Consider the following 20,539-nt stretch of genomic DNA (forward strand, 5'->3'; position numbering starts at 1 on the left):
TAGGTTAACGGCAACTTTATAGAATAATTTAGTAAGCGTTCTGTTTTCTTTAATATTACATGTGATGTGTATAGAATCAGTATTCTTTTCTTTAAGTTTTTGGTAGAATTAACCAGGGATGGCACCAGAGCCAATGAGTTTCTTATCTAGAAATTTTTATCTAGAAATTCAATTAATTTAAGAGATGTAGGACTATATAAATTAATTCCTTCTTGAGTGATTTTTGGTAGTTTATGTCTTTAAAGGAATTCTTCCATTTCAACTAAATTGACAAAATAGTTGATATAAATTTTCTCATAATCTTTCCTTATTATTATTTTAATTTATGTAAGAACTCTAGGATTATTACCTCTGCCATTCTTCTTATTGGTGATTTGTGTCTTCTGTTTTTTTTTTTTTTTTTTTTTTTTTTGATTGGTCACTGGACGTTTATCAGTTTTGTTAATCTCAAAGAACTACCTTTTGCTTTGATTGATTTGTTTCCACTGCTTTTCTGTTTTCTATTTAATTGTTTTCCCCCTTTGCGATTTATGATTTCTTTTTTAGGCTTATTTTGGTACTATTTCCTCATTTTTTCCAGTTTCTCAGAATGTAACTTGAGATTATTGATTTGAGATCTTCCTTCTTTTAATAAAAGAAAATGTTCAGGGTTAGTCTTTGGTAGGGACATGGAGACCTCTTCCACAGTAACAGAGAAAAGTACAGTATGGATGCTGATGTGCTTGTGGGAACCTGTTGTAGATCTTTTGGAATTGCTTCTGTGTTCTCAGTCACAAAGGAAGCTTTCTTATCTGAGAATAAGGATGCTAAAGGAAATAAATGTAATGTTCTTTGGCTTGTATTCAGCTTTACCTCCTATTAATATTGACAACTTTCACTTTACTTTTTTCATTTAATTGTTATATTTTTCACATGTTTTTAATGTTTTTTAAAAAATTTTTAAATTGGTTTTTGTAATGTGGTTTTTTAATACTTTTTCATCTTCTTGTACAAGGAGACATTATAGTATGAAGTTTTTTGTAATGATTGCTGTTTGAATTGCGTCATTTTACTATTTACAGTTTTTAAAAAGCAGATTTAGCGCTCTGGTTGTCAAGGCTCAAGATTTGAGCTTTAATATCTCAGACAAGCATTGCAACTCAAACCTCAGATCATATTGCAGAACACAGGAATACTTGCAAAATAAGCAAAGTAGAAAAACTGACTTTTAAAATCTTTTTCTCTATAAAATAAGCTATTCCTCACCTTCTTTACATGAGTATGTCATTTTAAAAAGTGCATTTACTGTGCTATCTCATTTTGAATATCACAATTCTGTGAGGTGCTTATTAGGTACAATCTAATTTTACCCACGAGTAAACCGATGCTTAGCAAGATGAAATGAATTCTCAAAAGTTGTACAGAAAGTGAGCTGAAGAACTGGATCAGAATGCTGATTCTTCTTATCGTGGAATATCTGGCTCATGATATTAGACATAGATAATATACCTATAGCTAATATAGATATTAGACAGTACTATTTCCTAGAATCCGTCCAAAAGCACTAAATTGACGCAATATCAGCTTGCCTAGAATTTACATTCTTATATCGAAGACAAAAGAAGTAGTCACTTAACCACATAATTATAAATGTGTTAGGTAGGAGAAGTAGAGAGTCCCAGGAAAGAGTGTAATGACTTCTCCCCTTAGTCAAGGACCATTCTGTAAGAGTCAGTTTCACAGAAAGAAAGACACAAACTTCTGCTTGACTGCTTAGGATGCAACTTTGCAATATGGGCATTTCCTCTCCTAAAACTTCGTCATAATGCTAACAAGTCATAGTTTCCTTTGGAACACTGACAAAGGAGGAGATTGAGTAATCATAGAAGCTAAGTTATTATTATGCAAAAAAGTATACCTTTGACATATTTATATTTTCTTAATAGTTTTATGTATTCCTTTCTCATTGCCAGAAAATGTTCAGCCAACTGAAGAAATTGAGCAAGGCCCCCACCATTAAAACACACATATTCTTTTATTATTACTTTTAGTCATACAAGAATTTCCTCAAAAAGAAAAGTTAAGAAGGGTCATTTCATTTTGCTAAGTTATATACATTTTTTCATTGGATGGTCCCCGTTTTTCCTAAAATTCATTGTATCCCAAACTAAATTTCTTTTGATCTCTACTGAATCTGCATCTCTTCCTTATCTCTTACTTAATGAATGTGACATTGGAAGGGATATACTTCACCTCAGAGTTATATTAGGTTTATATGTCTATATTATCCAGTCATTAAAATGGCATGATCTTCTTTAGCACAGGTTGAGCATGCATAATCTGAAAAATCTGAAATTCAAAATGATCTAAAATCTGGAGCTTTTTGAGCGCCAACATGGAGCTCAAAAGAAAATGCTCATTGGAGCATTTCAGATAACAGATTTTTGGATTAGGGATGTTAACCACTGGGTTTTCTGAAAATATTCCCAAATCCAATAAACAAAACCCAAATTCCCAAACTCTTCTCATCCCAAATATTTCATATAAGGTATACTGAACCTGAAATATTTTTAAGTAAGAAGAAATCATAAATCATTGTTTGCAGAAGCCTGATTTCAAAGGTCTTACACAAATAGTATGGATGTCTATTAGATCACAAAATGCGGAAAATTTTGAGTATACCCATTTTTATTTAATTTTTGTGTATGGTCTAAAATAAGGGTTCAGCCTTATTCTTTTCATGAGGAAATCCAGTTTTTCCAGCCCCATCTATTAAAGAGACTATCCTTTCCCTCTCATGACTTTTTGATTCTGAGCTTCCTATTCTGCTCCATTGAAATGTTTTTGTTTTTAAGCCAGTTTCATACACTCTTTTGATTACTATAGCCTTGTAACATAACTTTAAATAAGAAAGTGTGACTCCTCTTTGTTTTTCTTTCTCAGAATTACTTTGATGATTAGATGTCTTTCGTGGTTCCAGACAAATTTTAGGATTGTTTTTTTCTATTTCTGTAAAGAATTTCATTGGAATTTTTATAGAAATTTTGTTTATTCTGTATATTGTTTTGGGTATTACAAACATTTTAACAATATTCTTCTTCTAATCCATGAGCAAGGGATATCTTTTTATTTATTTATTTTTTTTTTATTTTATTTAATTATTTATTTTTTTTTCTTCACTTTTTTTATCAACGCCAGGTGGTGGGGATCCACCGCGCCGCGATCCGGGCCGCCCAGCCGCCGCCACGCCACGCCTGTATTGGGAGTCATATCATACTCTTGCCCTTGAATAATAATTACATTATCCCAGGTGTGTGTCTACTCCCAGCGATATTGCCTGTCTCATCCTCCCCTCTCGGGCGGAAATTTGAAGCAATATCACTGGGTGCGTGTACACCTTTTGTCCTGTTTAAAGTAATATCATCCTCTCCATGGTGGATATCAGGAACAAGTCTATTAATTATTAATATTAATAAATATAATAAATATTAATACTAATAATCGATATTAATGATCACAATAAACTTCGTAAAAATTGTTAATGGATTAAAATGTTAACGATTTGGAATGGTAATTAATATTAATATCACCATTAATAATTAAATAATGATATCCGCAATAAATGTTACTTAAATCAATACAAAGTGATGCTGGTGAGAAAGTAATGATTAGTATTAGGGACTAATAAGTTTCTTGCTAAGTTTTTTTTATACTTTTGAAAATGGGATTGTTCTCTTCATTAATTTTTCATATAGGTTATGATTTGTGTACAGATATGCAATTAATTTTTTATGTCAATTTTGTATCTAGTAATTTTACTAAATTCATTGATTCATTGTAACTGCTTTTTTGTGGATTATTTGGGAGTTTCTACATTTAGAATCTTGTAATTTGCCATTAGAAATAACTTTACTTCCTTATTCTTTGATTTGTATGCCTTTTTATTTTTTGTTCTAGTCTGATTGCTCTTTGTAGTATTTCCAGTACTGTAATGTGTTTGAACCAAAGTGACGAGAGTGGGCATCCTTGCCTGGTACTGGTTCCCAGAGGAAAAGCTTAGTTATTCCCCATTGATTATAACATTAGCTGTGGTTTTCTCAAAAATGGTTTTTATTATGTGGAGGAACTTTCCTTCTATACCTGAACTATAGAGAGCTTTGAATCAATAAATAATGTTCAACTTTGTGAAATGCTTTTTCTGCATCAATTGAGATGGTAAAGAAGTTTTTTAATCTTCTATTCTGTTAATGTGACGTATTACAGTGATTGATTTGTGTAAGGTTAAACCAGGCTTCCTTGCCAAGGATAAATCCCACTTGATCATCATGTACTTTTTTTTTTTTTTTTTTTTTTTGAGATGAAGTCTCCTTCTGTCACCAGGTGGTGTGCAGTGGCATGATCTCGGCTCACTGCAACCTCCGCTTCCCGGGTTCAAGTGATTCTCCTGCCTCAGCCTCTCGAGTAGCTGGGATTACAGGCACCTGCCACTGCACCTGGCTACTTTTCGTAGTTTTAGTAGAGACGGGGTTTCACCATATTGGCCAGGTTGGTCTCGATCTCTTGACCTCGTGATCTGCCAGCCTCAGCCTCCCAAAGTGCTGGGATTACAGGTGTGAGCCACCATGTCTTGTTGTTGAATTCCTTTTGACAATATTTTATTGAGAATTTTTGAATTAATGTTCATCAGAGAATCGCTTGTCTTTTTTTTTTTTTTTTTTTTTTTTTTTGGTATCTTTGACTTTCGTATCGAGCTGGTGATATAAGGACTCATACAATGAGCTTGGGAGTATATCCTTAGTTCTATTTTGGGAAGAATTTAAGAAAGATTGGTATTAATTCTTTTTTATTATTTGGTAAAATTTAGCTACAAAGCCGTCTGGTCCTGAGCTTATCTTCATTGGGAGGTTTTAATTACCACTCCAGTCTCCTTATTTGTTATTGAACTTTTCAGACTTTCTGCTTTTTCTTACTCAATCTTTGTAGGCTGTATTTTCTAAGAAATTATTTTCTCTAGGATATCCAATTTATTGACCCTTATTATCCATTCTATTTTTGAGGGATGTATTGTAATACTTCGAAGTATAAGGCCGGAAACCCCAAAGCTCTTAGAATAAAACATAGAGGAAAAGTTCTTTAACGTTGGCCTTGGCAATGATTTTTTGGATATCATACCAAAAGGAAAAATAAAAAAATGATACAAACTGGGCTACCTCAAAAAAGCTTCTGCACGGCAAAGGAAACAATCAACTAAATGAATAAGGAATCTACATATTAAAAGAAAGTATTTGTAAACCGTATATCTGATAAAAATTAATATCCAAAATACATAAAGGGGCCATGTGCATTGACTCATACCTATAATCTTAACAGTTTGGGAGACTGAGGCTGGCCGATCACCTGAGCCCAGGGTTTCTAGCCAGCCTGGGCAACATGGTGAGACCCCGTCTCTACAAAATATACAAAAATTAGCAGGATGTGGTAGCACACGCCTGTAGTCCCTACTACCTGGGAGGCTGAGATGGGAGGATCACCTGAGCCCGAGGAGGTGGAGGCTGCAATGAGCCATGATTGTGCCACCACACTGCACTTCAGCCTGGGTGACAGAGTGAGATCCCAACTCAAATATATACATGTATGTTTGTGTGTGTGTGTGTGTGTGTGTGTGTGTGTGTGTGTGTGTATAGCCAAAAATACAAGAGGTAACAAGTTTTGGTAAGGGTATGGAGAAAAGGGAGCCCTGAAACATTGTTGGTGGGACTGTAGATTAATAGGCTATTGTGGAAAACTGTACAGAAGTTCCAAAAGAAATTAAAAATAGAACTACCATATAACCCAGCAGTCCCTCTTCTGGGTATATACCCAAATAGGAAGAAATCATGACCTTGTAAAGATATCTGCACTTTCATGTTCATTGCAACCTTATTCACAATAGCCAAGATATGTGAATAACCTAAGTGTTCACTGATGGATGAATGAATTAAAATCACTGGCATATGTATAAATGTACAGGATATTATTCAGCCCTTAAAACAAATGAAATGTTGCCATTTGCTACAAAATGGATGAGTCTGGAACACATTATGCTAAGTGAAATAAGCCAGACCCAAAAATAAAAGTATTGCATGATCTCATTTATATGTGAATCTCAAAATAATTCAAATATACAGAAATAGAAAACAAAACAGTGTTTATCAGGGATAAGGTTGGTGGGGAAGGGTATGAAAATACAGAGATGTAGGTCAAAATATTTTTGAAAAATAGCCCATATGTAGGATAAATAAGTCTAGAGATCTAATATACAACATGAGAACTATGGGTAATAAAATTACCCATTACTACATTGGGATTCATGCTAAAGTAGTAGATTTTAGCTATTATTGCCACACACACAAAAAAATGTTTACACATAATACACACATACACACATAAAATGAAAACAAAGTTATCATAGAACAAAAATCATTTTATTTGTTGAAATTAAATGAAAAATTTTGGAAAGGAAAAACTGAAATTGTCTCTGTGTATGGACAGTATGATCCTGTATACAGAAAACCCTAAAGATGCCACAAAGAAAACTGCTAGAAAAAATAAATTTAGTAGAGTTGCAGCATACAAAATCAACATACAAAAATTAGTATTTATAAACTAATAATGAACTATCCAAAAAAATTTTAATCCCATCTACAATAGCAACCAAAAAAGAAAACACTTAGGTATAAATTTAATCAAGGAGGTAAAAGATTTAGATACAGAAAACTATAAAACACTGATGAAAGAAATTGAAGAAAAAATAAATAAAGAAATACCTGTGTTCATGGATTGGAAGAATTGATATTGTGAAAATGTTTATACAACCCAAAATGATCTACACATTCAATATAAAAAGTTCAGTCTTTTTATATAGAAATAGAGAAAACAACTCTTAAACTCGTATGGAGCCGCAAAAGACCGTGAAAAGCCAAAGCAATACTGAGCAAAAAGAATGAAGCTGGAAGCATCACACTACCTGACTTCAAAATGTATTATAAAGTTATTTTATGCCGGCACCATGCTATAAAGACAGCATGGAACTGGCATAAAAACAGATATATCCACCAATGGAACAGAATAGACAGATCAAAAATAAACCCACACATTTTTATCTAATTGATTTTTGAAATAAAAGTTAAAAATACACAGTGGGGAAAGGAAAAGGAGAGTCTCTTCAATAAATGGTGCTGGGAAAATGGAATATCTGCATGAAGAAAAATAAAATTGGATTCTTATCTCATACTATATATAAAAATGAACTCAAAATTAATTAAAGATTTATATGTAAGTATTGAAATTGTAAAACTGGAAGGAAACAGGGGAAGAGCTTTATAACATTGGTATGAGCAATGTTTTTCTTTTATCTGAACTCTAAACAAAGGCGACAAAGCAAAAGTATTAACACAAATGAGATTGCATCGATCCTGAAAGTTTCTGCACAGCCAAAGAAACAATAGAGTAAAGAGACAGCCCACAGAGTGGGGAAAAAAAAAAAATTACAAACCATGCATCTAATAAAGGCTTAGTATTCCAAAATACATAAGGAATTCAAGCAACTAAATAGCAAGAAAACAAATAATCTAATTAAAAATTAGCAAAGGACCTGAACAGACATTTCTCAAAAGAAGGCATACAAATTGCAAACACGTTTATTTTTAAATGCTCTACATCACTAATCATTAGGGAAATGCGAATTAAAACCAGAATAAGATATGACTTCATGCCTGTTAGAATGGCTATTTTAACAATGAAAGATAAGAAGTGCTGACAAGGAGGTGAAGAAAACAGAACCTTTGTATGCTCTTAGTGGGAATGTAAATTAGTACAGTCATTATGGAAAACAGGATGGAGGTTCCTCAAGAAACTAAAAATAGAACTACCATATGATCCAGCAATCCCACCCTGGGTATATAGCCAAAGGAATTTAAGTCAACATGTGGAAGAGGTATCTGCGTGCTGTATTCATTACAGCATTGTTTGAAAGAGAAAACACATGTAAACAATTTATATGTCCATCAACAAATGAATGGATGAAGAAAATGTGATATATTTCTAAGTGTGATATACAATGGAATACTATTCATCTTTTAAAAAGAAAGAAACTCTGTCTTTTGCAGCAATATGTACAGAATTGGAGAGCATTATGTTAAGTGAAATAAGCCAGGCACAAAAAAAAAAAACTGTTCCTAAATACAGTTATGCATAGAAGAAATGTACCTAAACACAGTTATGGCATATATGCCAAGCCCACAGCTAACATCATACTTAATGGTGAAAAGCTGAAAGCTTTTCCTCTGAGATAGGGAAAAGGACAGAGATGCCCACTTTCACCACATACTCACACTTCAATGCAGAATGTTAAAAGATCAAGTCCATAGAAGTAGAAGTAGAGAGTAGTATGCTGGTTACCAGAAGCTAGAAGTGGGGGTGGGGAGGAAGGAATGAGGAGGTGTTTATCAAATTGTACAAAGTTGCAGTTACACAAAATAATAGGCTTATAAAATCTACTGCACAGAAGGATGACTATAGTTAATAAAAACATGTTAGCTATTTAAAAATAGCTGAGAAAGTAAATTTGCAATGTCATATCACAAAAAAATAAGTGAAGTGATGGATATGTGAATTAGATGGATTTAATCATTCCACTTTCTATACATATAAAAAAATCACATTATACCCCGTAAGTGTACACAATTATGATTTGTTAAAAATAATAATAATGATTAATCAATAAATTTTAAATTAAAGAAAATTAACTGTGGTATAGATTTGTCTTTTTGCTTTCATGTTATTTTAAATAATAATGACTTTTTGGCAGCCTACATAGGCTCATATCTAACTCATTCCAAATTTTTGCTCGGAAAATACATGGAAAACAGTTTACACAAGTCTGTCTCTCTGAATTAACTTTCTCAGGGTAAAAATAATCTAATCAGAAAGAAAAAAAAAAACTCCATAGGATTAGAAGAGTAATATTTAGTCCATTAGTTAGTTACAAATACTCCATTAGTTAGAAACATTTCCCAGTACTCTCATCCAATGTGGGACCTGAATAAACGTCAAGGCTGGATTACGTTAGGAGGTTTCATCTTCCTGGGGAGAAGGATATTACCACATTAGATGACGAAAAATCTCCAGCTTATAGAGATCTAGCAATTTTCCCAAAATCATACTGTTATATGACAAGTTGGCCAAAAGTATTGTCAAAGTTGTTGGTCTAAAGAGCGATGCTTTACTGCCACCTTATGAGCAAATAGAGTTTGCTACAAGTCCTAACAAGAGTTCATTACAGTTGAACTTGGGCTTAGAGAGTGTCCTTTGCAGATGAAATAAAGTGTCTTGTATGTCATACTAAGATGTTTGTTTCTATTATAACTAACCAAGGATAGTGATTTTTAACAGATAATATTCAAATGGAAAATTACGGTCAGAAGAATAGAATGGAACCTGAGATAACAGTTAAGACGAATAGTAAAATAATATTAAAACAAGATAACTTTAATTAAATAAATGTTTATGGGTTTGATCAATATGTAAGCTAATATAAGGAATATGTATTTATAGTATATTAAAATTGAGTTTGAGTGAAAAAGGGGTTTAGAGAGAGTAAGAGCATTAATTTTCGTTGCATCAAAACATATGTAAAGCAAATTTAGAAAAACATAGGATCCATATTAGATAAATTGACTTTCAAGATTCCACAAGAGCCAGTGAAATTAAGATGTCCAGTGTCTGCTCCTCAAAGAAGATATTTATGAGGCCAACAAACATGAAAAAACTCATGAGCACTGATCATTAGAGAAATGCAATTCTAAACCACAGTGAAATACCATCTCATGCCAATCAGAATGGTGATTATTAAAAAATCAAAAACAATAGATGCTGGCAAGGCTGTGGAGAAATAGAAACTCTTTTACGCTGTAGATGGGAATGTAAATTAGTTTAACCATTGTGGAAGACGGTGTAGTGATTCCTCAGGTATCTAGAACCAGAAATATCATTTGACCCAGCAATCCCATTACTGGGTATATACCCAAAGGACTATAAATCATTCTATTATAAAGACACATGCACATGTATGTTTATTGCAGCACTATTCACAATAGTAAAGACTTGGAATGAGCCCAAATGCCCATCAGTGATAGACTGGATAAAGAAAATGTGGGACACATATACCATGGAATACTATGCAGCCATAAAAATGAATTCGATCTGTCATTTGAAGGGACATGGATGAAGCTGGAAGCCATCATCTTCAGCAAACTAACACAGAAACAGAAATTCAAGCACCACATGTTCTCACTCATAAGTGGGAGTTGAACAATGAGTACATGTGTACACAGGGAGAGGAGCAACACACACTGGGGCAGTTGCGGGGTGAGGGGTAATGGGAGGGAGAGCATTAGGACACATACCTAATGCATGCGGGTCTTAAAACCTAGATGATGGGTTGATAGGTGCAGCAGACCACCATGACACATGTATACCTATGTAACAAACCTGCACATTCTGCATGTGTATCCCAGAACTTAAAGTAAAATAAAAATCTAAAATAGTAAATTTCGTAGAAGCAGAGAATAAAATAATAGTTTCCGGGGACTGGGAGGAGGGAAAAATGGGGAGTTGTTGTTCATGGTTTTAAAATTTTGATTACATAAGAATAAGTTCTGAAGATCTGGTATACGACCTAGTGCACATAGTTAACAATCTGGTGTTGTGCACTTAAAAACTGATTGAGGGTAGGTCTTGTTAATTTTTCTTACAACAACAACAGCAGCAGCAGTAACAAAAACAAAGAGTCACAAGAAAATTTTTAGAGGTGATAGATACGTCTACTGCCTCGATTGTGACGATGCTTTCAAGGTTGTATGCATATGTCCAAACTCATTAAACTGCACACACGTGTGTGTGTGTGTGTGTGTATAAAGATGCCCAGTGTCTGATGCTAAGAATGTGGGTACAGTCTCATGACGTGGGTAAGTGAGTTATACGTATATAGGCAACAGAGTAAATACAGATGTAAGTGGGTTTGTCATGCAGAGGAAGCAGGGTGGGCTGGAAGATGGCAATGACTAAAACCTGTGGCTAATCAATAACCAAAGGATAAAATATACAGGGAATCAGAGGGAGGAATTTGAAATCACCTGCCAAAGATAAAAGGAGAGAGAGAGAGAAAGAATGAGAGCACAGGCAGTGACTGTCAGAGCTAGGACCACAAAAGGGGGACGTTCCTTTTACGTTAGCAGTCATAAGAGACCTGTGACTATTATCCTTAGGGGTTGCATGAGAAGGAGGCCATCTTGCATTTAGATGTATGCTGATCTCCTTCACTTCTTTGGGAATGCCTACTATCAAATGACAGAAAAATATATTATTTTTTCTGATCTTTTTACTGTTATTCATTGACAGTTTAAGTCAGTGCTTTCTTATCCACTAAAAAGATTTGCAGTATTATAGAGCACAAATCTCATCCATTGGAATTCTTAGAAAAAGTAGAATAATGACAATGTATTCTAGTCTAGACTTTAGGAGGTATCATAGGAAAAAGAAGTACAAAAAATAAGTACAATGGCATGATAAAAGATAAAGTCAACTTCTACTTTCAAACAATATGATCCAAGAAAAACCAGATAAGATATCTTATCCTACCTGAAACAACAAAAATAGACCAAATATGTAAAACAATGACACTAGGACACCAAGCACTGAAGAACAGATCCCTAACAGATGGAAAATAAATAAGTTAAACTCTGTCGTTGGCCTTGGTTTTTGCAATGCAAGAGATTCTAGGAATAGGAAAGAGCAATCTCAATGAAGCAATTATGAGTTGAGGACACAGAGCTGAAAAGAAATAGAGACTAAACTGGCTGGTATCTGCAGGACTACTGCACAGGAGAACTGGATAAAGGGATCAGAAGGTTAACAATTGGTGCTTGTGCGTGAAGAAACTACCCAAAGCAAGGAGAGAGTCATTAGAGAGGATTAGAGATAACAGAGCTCAAATCTCATGCAAGGCTATTAAAAGTGCCTATTTGAGATTTTTAAGAATTTGCTTGATGACATTAACAGCAAATTAATTATTGCAGAAGAAAAGATTTGTCAACAAAGATACAGCAATAATGTTAGAAAACAATCCTCCCACGATGCCTTGGTGTTCTTGCATAGCTCAGGACTTGGAGCAATGGAAATTGGCATGCTATAAAGCTAGAGAATGTCTAGTTTTTCCCAGAGATATTAACTCTAAATATGACACAAGAAAAGTGGTTGTTTCCTTCTCACTAGAGCCATGTATTCACCATGTAATCAGCATGGGACATAAGATCAAAGATCTAACAGAACATGTACACTCTCTGACCACAGCCCTGCAAGGTAGTGAGAGGCAGAATAGCTGCTCTTTCCCAACCCAGTAGGGAGCAAAGTTCTGCAGGGAAGAGAGCATATTAGTGCATATTATTTGTCTGCTGTACATATAGAAGTAAAAAATACATATGAAGTATAACAGAGAAAAAGGTGTCCCTATATGCTTTAGGGGTTAAAATGTGTCCAGTGAATTTAAGAAAACGGCTAACGACCAATGGGACATTTATGGATACCAACAATGTAGGTGTTCTTCTAGACAAAATGGATCGGTAGAATGTGGGGCCCTGTTGGTCAAAGCTGCACATGTGTAAATACCTCTGTCTCAAGGCTGAGTCCAAAAGGGAGGGTGTTTAATGATGAGTTTGCAGAAGTTAGGCAACAGGAATTCTAAAGCAGAATACAATTTCCTGTAGTTCCATTACTTGTTTTTTTTTAAATGTCAAAGGAATATGGAAGAAATTTCTGTCACGTTCTTTGGAAGACAATCCAGAGGCTTGACATAGACTAATTCAGTGTTATTAGCATTAGAGAGCTGATTAATCTCAATATTTGCCTTTGACTCATGACTCAAATTCTGAATTTCTTCTACTTCTGAGATTTTTAGACCTAGATCTGACACCCAAGTCAAATGAGACTTTCATAAAAGTTTATTTATTAGGCAGACTATGGAAGGCAATCAATCAGTGAGGGGAGAGGTCCATGGAAAGAACTTTAAACAATCTGCTACAAGCTCAGTAGTGATAGCTCTTTGTTGTCAAAAACAAATTCAAGGAGATGTAAAAAGTGCAAGAGGGAGATTGGAGACATGGAGGGGAAAAAAAAAAAAGAAGATATCTTCCACATTCAAGGCCATGCAGCTAACATTTTCCATCACGGTAAAACCTGATTCTTCCATGAGATTTCCTAAAGGAAGTATCAGAACAAACATTTCATTAAGTAATACAATGTCAGAACTACAAAAATACCTTTAAAATTATCTTATCTAAAACCTGGTTTTATATTTGGAAAAACTAAGATCTAGAGTATAAAGGGAATTGACTAATGACAAAAGACAAAATTATTTGATTTCTTATCTAGTTATCATTCCATGATTCTAAGATGCCACTGGAGATATGACACATGCTACACTCTTTTTGAAATTAAGCTGTGCAATCAAGTCTGAGTTTGTGATGTGTGAGACATATCAATTCTCAACTATTCTGTTAATACTCTTACACTTTGGCTGAATTACTCATTAATGGGGATGACCTGAGCTTTGCACAGTCCTGTCATTGTTCCTTGCACAAAATTTAAAAAATGATTGGGCTGAGGGCTCCAATCTGATGCCATGGTGAAAATTTTTCGCTCTTTGAAATACATTCACTGATATAGGAATGAAAGCTGAAAGCATTGTGTTGTAAGATTTCAGTATCTAATCACTGATTTATGTCACATAAATCCAAAAATCTAAACACTGTCTCAGATAAAAGATCCAAACTTTGCAATTAACTCATCATTGTAGTTCAGAGTTTCAAACACATAAGAGGGTGAAGATATTTAAGAGAAAGCAAAACTACAATTTGTCTTAAAATAAAAAATAATTCAGGACCTGAAGGCATATTTGAGAGTTTCTCAAGTGGAACGCAATCAATTGGCATATGGGAAAGTAAGGGCTCAGATACCAGAATGGACCTAAGGAATGTCATTTGGTACATTGAGTCTACTTTCTAATCCAGTGGACTTTCAATTACTACGTGCTTTTCTGAAGGGAGGCTGATTATTATCTGTGTGAACTGAAGCAAATTCCTGGCTTCAAGGTTGATGTACTTGATAGGAATGGTAGATGGTAGTTTTAATGGACAAGCATATTTACAGTTCCCGTCTTTTCCCCAAATAGTACTCACAAGCTCTCAACACACAGGATGCAGGGATTATCATAGATTATAAAACTGGTACCACGGATGGGTTGATATAAGCCAGGGCAGGGGTTGATTGTTCCATTGTACCAACTCAACTTTACTTTCTCATACAGACATTTCACCTGAAATTGAGTTGATAAGATTTATCCAGTTAGAACCCCACTTAGACAGGTAGGTCACCTTTGAACTTTACTAGGAAAATCTAAGCATAATCTAGGCGTGGTGACTCATTCCTTCGTTCCAACACTTTGGGAGACTGAGGTGGGAGGATTGCTTGAGCCCAGGAGTTCAAGATCAGCTTAGGCAACAGAGCAATACCCTGTCTCTCCAAAAAAAATTTTTTTTAATTAGCCAGGCATGGTGGTGCATGCCTGTAGTCCCAGCTTCTCAGAAGGATGGGGCAGGAAGATCACTTGACTGCAGTGAGCAATGATGGCGCCATTCTACTCCAGCCTAGGCAACACAGTGAGACCCCATCTAAAAAAAAAAAAAAAAGAAAAAAAAAATTCTAAGCACAGGACAATATTCCACTCTCACAAAAGCTCTCCCTTTCCCATCTCCACAAAGCCATGGAACTAGAACCTATATATATCCCATTTGGTAACAATATGATGCCCTGGTTGTCAGGACCTTCTCAATAAAGGAGAACAATGGCCAACTATGCTATGGTTTAAAAAAAAAAAAAAAAGAAGAAGAAGAAGAAGAGTGGATAAACAGATAATTTATCTGGGGCTTCTCTCTCAATCTTCTTTATGCCCCAACTATTAGATCTGGAAAGATTCTTAGAGATTTTCTATGACAGCTCAGTGGAGAAAACTGAAGATCAATAATGGAAGAATGCATGTGTCTTAATTTGAAATACTTATTGCCCTGACACTGTAGAAAAAGTCAAAAACAAAGGAAGGGACATGTCTCCTCAGGGAACTGGACTCAGGGATGTTTGTTTTCATTGGCAGTTCTTCTCTGGACAATGCCGGTGCTGGTGATGAATTGAAGTAGTGACTCTGGGATTATGAAGCTTGAGGCTAGTATTCTCAGGGGTTCCATAAGTGTCATAAGATTGGTACAGATAAAATACCCCACACACGAAGTAGGAGAAAATTTTGGCTAGGAATTTGGAAAGAAGGGGGTCATATTTTAACTTAGAAATTCCTCTTCCTTCTTTTTATCCAACACCACCATCATGGCCAGGCCACCATCGTTACCCAACTAATCCCTCCATTTCCTTTATTCCTCATTTCCTAAAGTTTCACATTTTAAACTTATTAAATAATTTTATTTCCCTGATTAAGGTCTTTCGTTGAACCTCATTGCATATTATAAAAAAGTATTTCTTATTATGAGCTAAAAGTCCCTGTGTGACCTGGAACCTCCCAAATCTTCTGCCCTTACCTGATACTACCTTGCTTTCTGTCCTTTCAGTAAGTTTATTAGTTAGTTTTTTTATATATATAAGTTCTTTGTCTTTCCCTTCCCCCAAGGTCTTCTGAAGTGTCATGACCACCCCACCAAATATATTTTTTCTCAACCTAAACTCTGTCTATCTTTAGAGCTTAGGTTATAACTCACTTTCTCAGAACTATTTATTAAAATACAGTCACAACTCTCTGTTATTTGCTTTTATACTTTTAATCAGTTTGTACCAATGCATTTGTTTAATTATTTAACTAATCCCACACCCCCAAAGGACTATAAGCCCAGAAGGGAAAGATATGTGTCCGATTAGGCTAGTCATTATGTGCCCAGCACATATATTGGCATTAGTCACTGCTATATGAACATTTGCCAAATGAATAAATGAGATGTAAAATAGTTGAATCTGAAGGAATATACAGTTAGCAAAGACAAGAGAAAGAATAGTTTCTACTGTTGTCTATAAATACAGCTTCTTTTTTTTCTCTCCCTCTTTGGAGGAAGATACGCATTCTTCAGGTGAGAATCCCACCCTTGTGGGATTCTGTCTGTGCTCCAGTCACACAGGGCTTCAATTAGTGACCCAGGTAGGTAAGGTCTTTCTCCCCACTCTCCACTTGGGTGGCTCCTTTTTTTCCTTCAAGTCTCACCTTAGATATCCACATGACAGAGAAACCTTGCCTGAACCCATTGTTTATAGTAGTTATCTCTATGCTCAACAGATATTCTCTATCATACCATTTTATTTCTTATATTTATAAAATTTACCATAAATCATAGCTGTTTTCTTCCCTTTTGGCTATCTGCAAGGTTCATGAGGAAAAGGAATATAGCTGCTTTCCTCAATAGTGTATCTTAGGGCACAGCACAGGTGATTAATAAATATTTTTAAAGAAAACAAGTAAAAGTGATTGCGTTTATTATTGTTTATGGATTTATGGGCATGAGGCGAACTCATCCTGCAGGTAAACTTCTGGAAAAGAAAATTCCAGAACTGAACTTTATGAGACCAGGGTATAAATCCTGGACAAATTCTGCAGATCCTTTTCCTGGGGCAGTATCCTCTGACAAGCTTCACATTCTGATCCCCAGGTCTCTTGAAGGTAGAGCTGCCCTCAAAATATCTTTCTCAACAGTCAACTCATGACCGACTTTTTTACAAAGAAGAAGTAAAATTTAAAATTTATGAATTAGACAAAAGCTTAAGGTGCTAATACTTCTAAAGAGAAGGAATACAGTGATGCAAATATGAATCAAAATGAAAAGTTTAATCCCTCATTCATCTTTTCCCTCACCTATCAAATATCGATTGACCTCACATTTTATGCAATGCTCAGAAAGGTTGACAAAAATGAAAACGGTGTCTCCATTTTGCCCTCATCCAAGTTGCAAACATAGTTTGAAGCTCTGTTAAGATATCTACTGTTTCTTCACATTTTCCTCCAACCATATGCAGAACTTGCCTTCTGCATTCACAAGTTGCATAAGCATTCTCTGTACATCTCAAGACATTTAGGAGCATTCTGTTTTTTTTTTTTTTTTTTTTGAGACGGGAGTCTGGCTCTGTAGCCCAGGCTGGAGTGCAGTGGCCGGATCTCAGCTCACTGCAAGCTCCGCCTCCCGGGTTTACTCCATTCTCCTGCCTCAGCCTCCCGAGTAGCTGGGACTACAGGCGCCCGCCACCTCGCCCGGCTAGTTTTTTTGCATTATTTTAGTAGAGACGAGGTTTCACCGTGTTAGCCAGGATGGTCTCGATCTCCTGACCTCGTGATCCGCCCATCTCGGCCTCCCAAAGTGCTGGGATTACAGGCTTGGGCCACCGCGCCCGGGCATTCTGTTTTTTTTTTTAAGTCAGAGTCTCGCTCTGTCACCCAGGCTGGAGTGCAGTGGCCGGATTTCGGCTCACTGCAAGCTCCGCCTCCCGGGTTTATGCCATTCCCCTGTCTCAGTCTCCCGAGTAACTGGGACTACAGGCGCCCGCCACCTCGCCCAGCTAGTTTTTTTGTATTTTTTAGTAGAGAGGGGGTTTCACCATGTTAGCCAGGATGGTCTCGATCTCCTGACCTCGTGATCCGCCCCCTCGGCCTCCCAAAGTGCTGGGATTACAGGCTTGAGCCACCGCGCCGGGCCAGGAGCATTCTTTTAAGTCATTCTTTCCATCAAACTGTGAGCTCCTTGAGAGCCAGGACCATGTTATACCCAAGTCCATAGGCTCTTAAGAACCTGTCATGCTCCCGGCAATTGTCAATACTCTACATTTTTCAGGCACTACAGAGGGTTCTCTGGTGTATGTATGACTGAATGTTGTCTTGATTCCAAGCTGTTTCAGCTATGTATCCACCACCCTCATACAAATAGGCCTTGAAGACTATTACGGGTGACCTTGATGCATTAAGTTTCCACAGTAACAATTCCAAAAAAAAGATCTCATATTATAATGTCAGTTCTGGGGGGAAATTTAATGGAAGATTACCTTAATAATTCCATGTGGTGGCCACCAGTGTCTAGGGCCTGAAATTAGAGAATATATGAAAATAGTTACAGAGTTTAATTCCTGTTAAATCATAGCTTAATCCGTCGGCAGAATAAAAGAGTTCTAATTTATTATCAAGGAAGTTTGCAGGAATGGAAAACATTATTTCATTTATACATGTATTCATTCATTTTTTTAAAATGTAAAATAATTCTTTTACTCCTAATTGATATCAGCAGGGGACTATATAGATGCATCACTGTTTCTTAAAGGCTGGCAGTCCAATGTACTAAATAATTTTTCTGATTAGTTTGGACTTGAGAGGATTTAGAGCTGGTTATGTATGAAAGAAACAAGCAATGCTGTAACTTTAAAGTGATCTTTTGGCCCAATCTTCATATTTTTTAGGAGTGAAAAGACACCTGGGTAATACTCAGGAATTCTTGGTAAATATGTGAAAAAGCAAGCTCTGCAGCCCTTGAGGCTAGGCCTCTTTATGACTCCCTACATGATTTCTCCACTAGAAGAGAACATAAAAGATAATGGTCCAGTCAAATATACAGCAAATCATTTTCAAACACTCTAAATTTTCAAGATGTGCTCTGATGTATGCATATTATATTGTTAGTCACTTTTACATGTTACCTCAGTGAGTTACCCAAGCATCCTTGCCTTCATGAGTTAAATCTCATAATCTGCATGCAAAAGATGACAAAACAAAGGTCTCTTCCCATTGAATCAGAGTCTTTTAGACACTCTCTCTCTCTCTCTCTCTCTCTCTATATATATATATGCACTCTGAGTATGTGTATATATATACTCTGAATATACTGAGTGTGTGTGTGTGTATATATATATATATGAGCATACTCAGAGTATATATGTGTGTATATATATGTATATGTGTGTGTGTGTGTATATATATATATAGAGAGAGAGAGTCTACAAGACTGATTCAATGGGCAGAGACCTTCATTTTGTCATATACTCTGAGTGTATATATAAATACATATGTATATATACTCTGAATAAATATATATATATAAATATATATGCTGTCTGCAGCACATCAGTGGATAATTTGTATGTGTGTTGTGTATATATATGTGTATACATATATATATGAATTCCAGTTAAAGAACAATTTCAAATCATTCCCTCTCAGATTACAATGTAAAATCCCACAAATCAATTTCAACTTCTGGCCAAGGCCAGTTAAATTACTCACCAGAAGATAACACCAAATGTATCAAGATAAAGGACAAAAGTGAGAATACTGGGAAAGATCCAGCCGTTTTTCCTCCTAGTGTGTCCTTGGAATGATGCTCCGAGATATTGTCTCAGGTTGTTTCCCTCTAATACAATCACTGAAGTAGAGCCAATCGGGATTTAAGATGACTTTTACAATGAAGAGCCATCTCCACTCTGCCCATTGTATCCTCAGTACCATGTATTTGGAAAACCTATTCCATTCTTCCTCAGAAACAAATGTTTAAAAATTTAAACTTTGAATAACTATCTTAATTAAAAGTATAGGGCTCAGTAACAGATCTTTGAATACTCAGAAGTAAATCATAGGTTACTCTATGGGCATAATTGTATTATTTTAGTGGAAAAACATTTTACATGTCATGAAAAAGCAACTCCTTACCTGAAACTTCACCTAAATTTATTTTTTGAGGGGATGCAAAAAAAAAAGATGGGGCTATTGAGGTCCCTGGACAACATGAACTTCTCAATAAATGGAGTAGGTCTGTATTTGCTCATCAAGCAAAGAATATCTCTTTGGATTAAGACAAACATTTCTGATGATTCAGGCATTCTTGGCTACACTGAGAATCATCTGACATTGAATCCTAGACTCTTTGAGGACCTTCACAGGAGAAAAATCATTCTCTGCCATCTCACTGGGGTCCCACAGCTATTTTAATCCAGACACAGAATGGGAAAAGTCAGTGAGGAAATACTCCCTCGGGATGGACGTTCCTTGTAGCAACATTTCTGACCCCAGAGAATGGTATCTGCAGTTTCCAGGGTCTGACCAAGAACCACATTTAACTGTTCCTCCATTCCTAATTCTACAAAAGTAGCCTGGTCTTCCATATGTTCTCTAGGCTTTTATCTCTGTCTGCAACACATATCAATGGATAATTTATATAAACTCTGCTGATATGCTATGATGTGACAGGTGTTACTTAAGACATTAAAATGTAGCCAGAGTATTCTACTCTCAGGATGACTGAAGTTCTTTGCACACCATGCAAGGTTGCCTACCGTGCCTACTCCTGACACAATCTGGGACACCATGTTTGGCTAAACACATCCCCATCTCATCCTGATATTTTCCCTGAGTTCCTCCAGAAATGGAACAGGAACAACAGAAGTT

General features: G+C 35.7%; 1 protein-coding gene across 1 annotated transcript; it reads right to left on the reverse strand.

Annotated features, from left to right (window-relative positions):
• Positions 1-13,226: 13,226 nt before the first annotated feature.
• On the reverse strand, positions 13,227-20,223 carry SPINK14 (serine peptidase inhibitor Kazal type 14 (putative)). Its single transcript, XM_026454470.1, has 5 exons — positions 20,121-20,223; positions 19,382-19,492; positions 18,154-18,197; positions 14,253-14,389; positions 13,227-13,272 (listed from the first exon to the last, which is right to left on the reverse strand). The coding sequence occupies exons 1-5, from the start codon at positions 20,221-20,223 to the stop codon at positions 13,227-13,229; spliced, it is 441 nt and encodes a 146-aa protein (XP_026310255.1).
• Between the last annotated feature and the right edge of the window lie 316 nt (positions 20,224-20,539).

Source organism: Piliocolobus tephrosceles, chromosome 4, assembly GCF_002776525.5.
Source record: "Piliocolobus tephrosceles isolate RC106 chromosome 4, ASM277652v3, whole genome shotgun sequence".
Lineage (NCBI taxonomy): Eukaryota > Metazoa > Chordata > Mammalia > Primates > Cercopithecidae > Piliocolobus > Piliocolobus tephrosceles.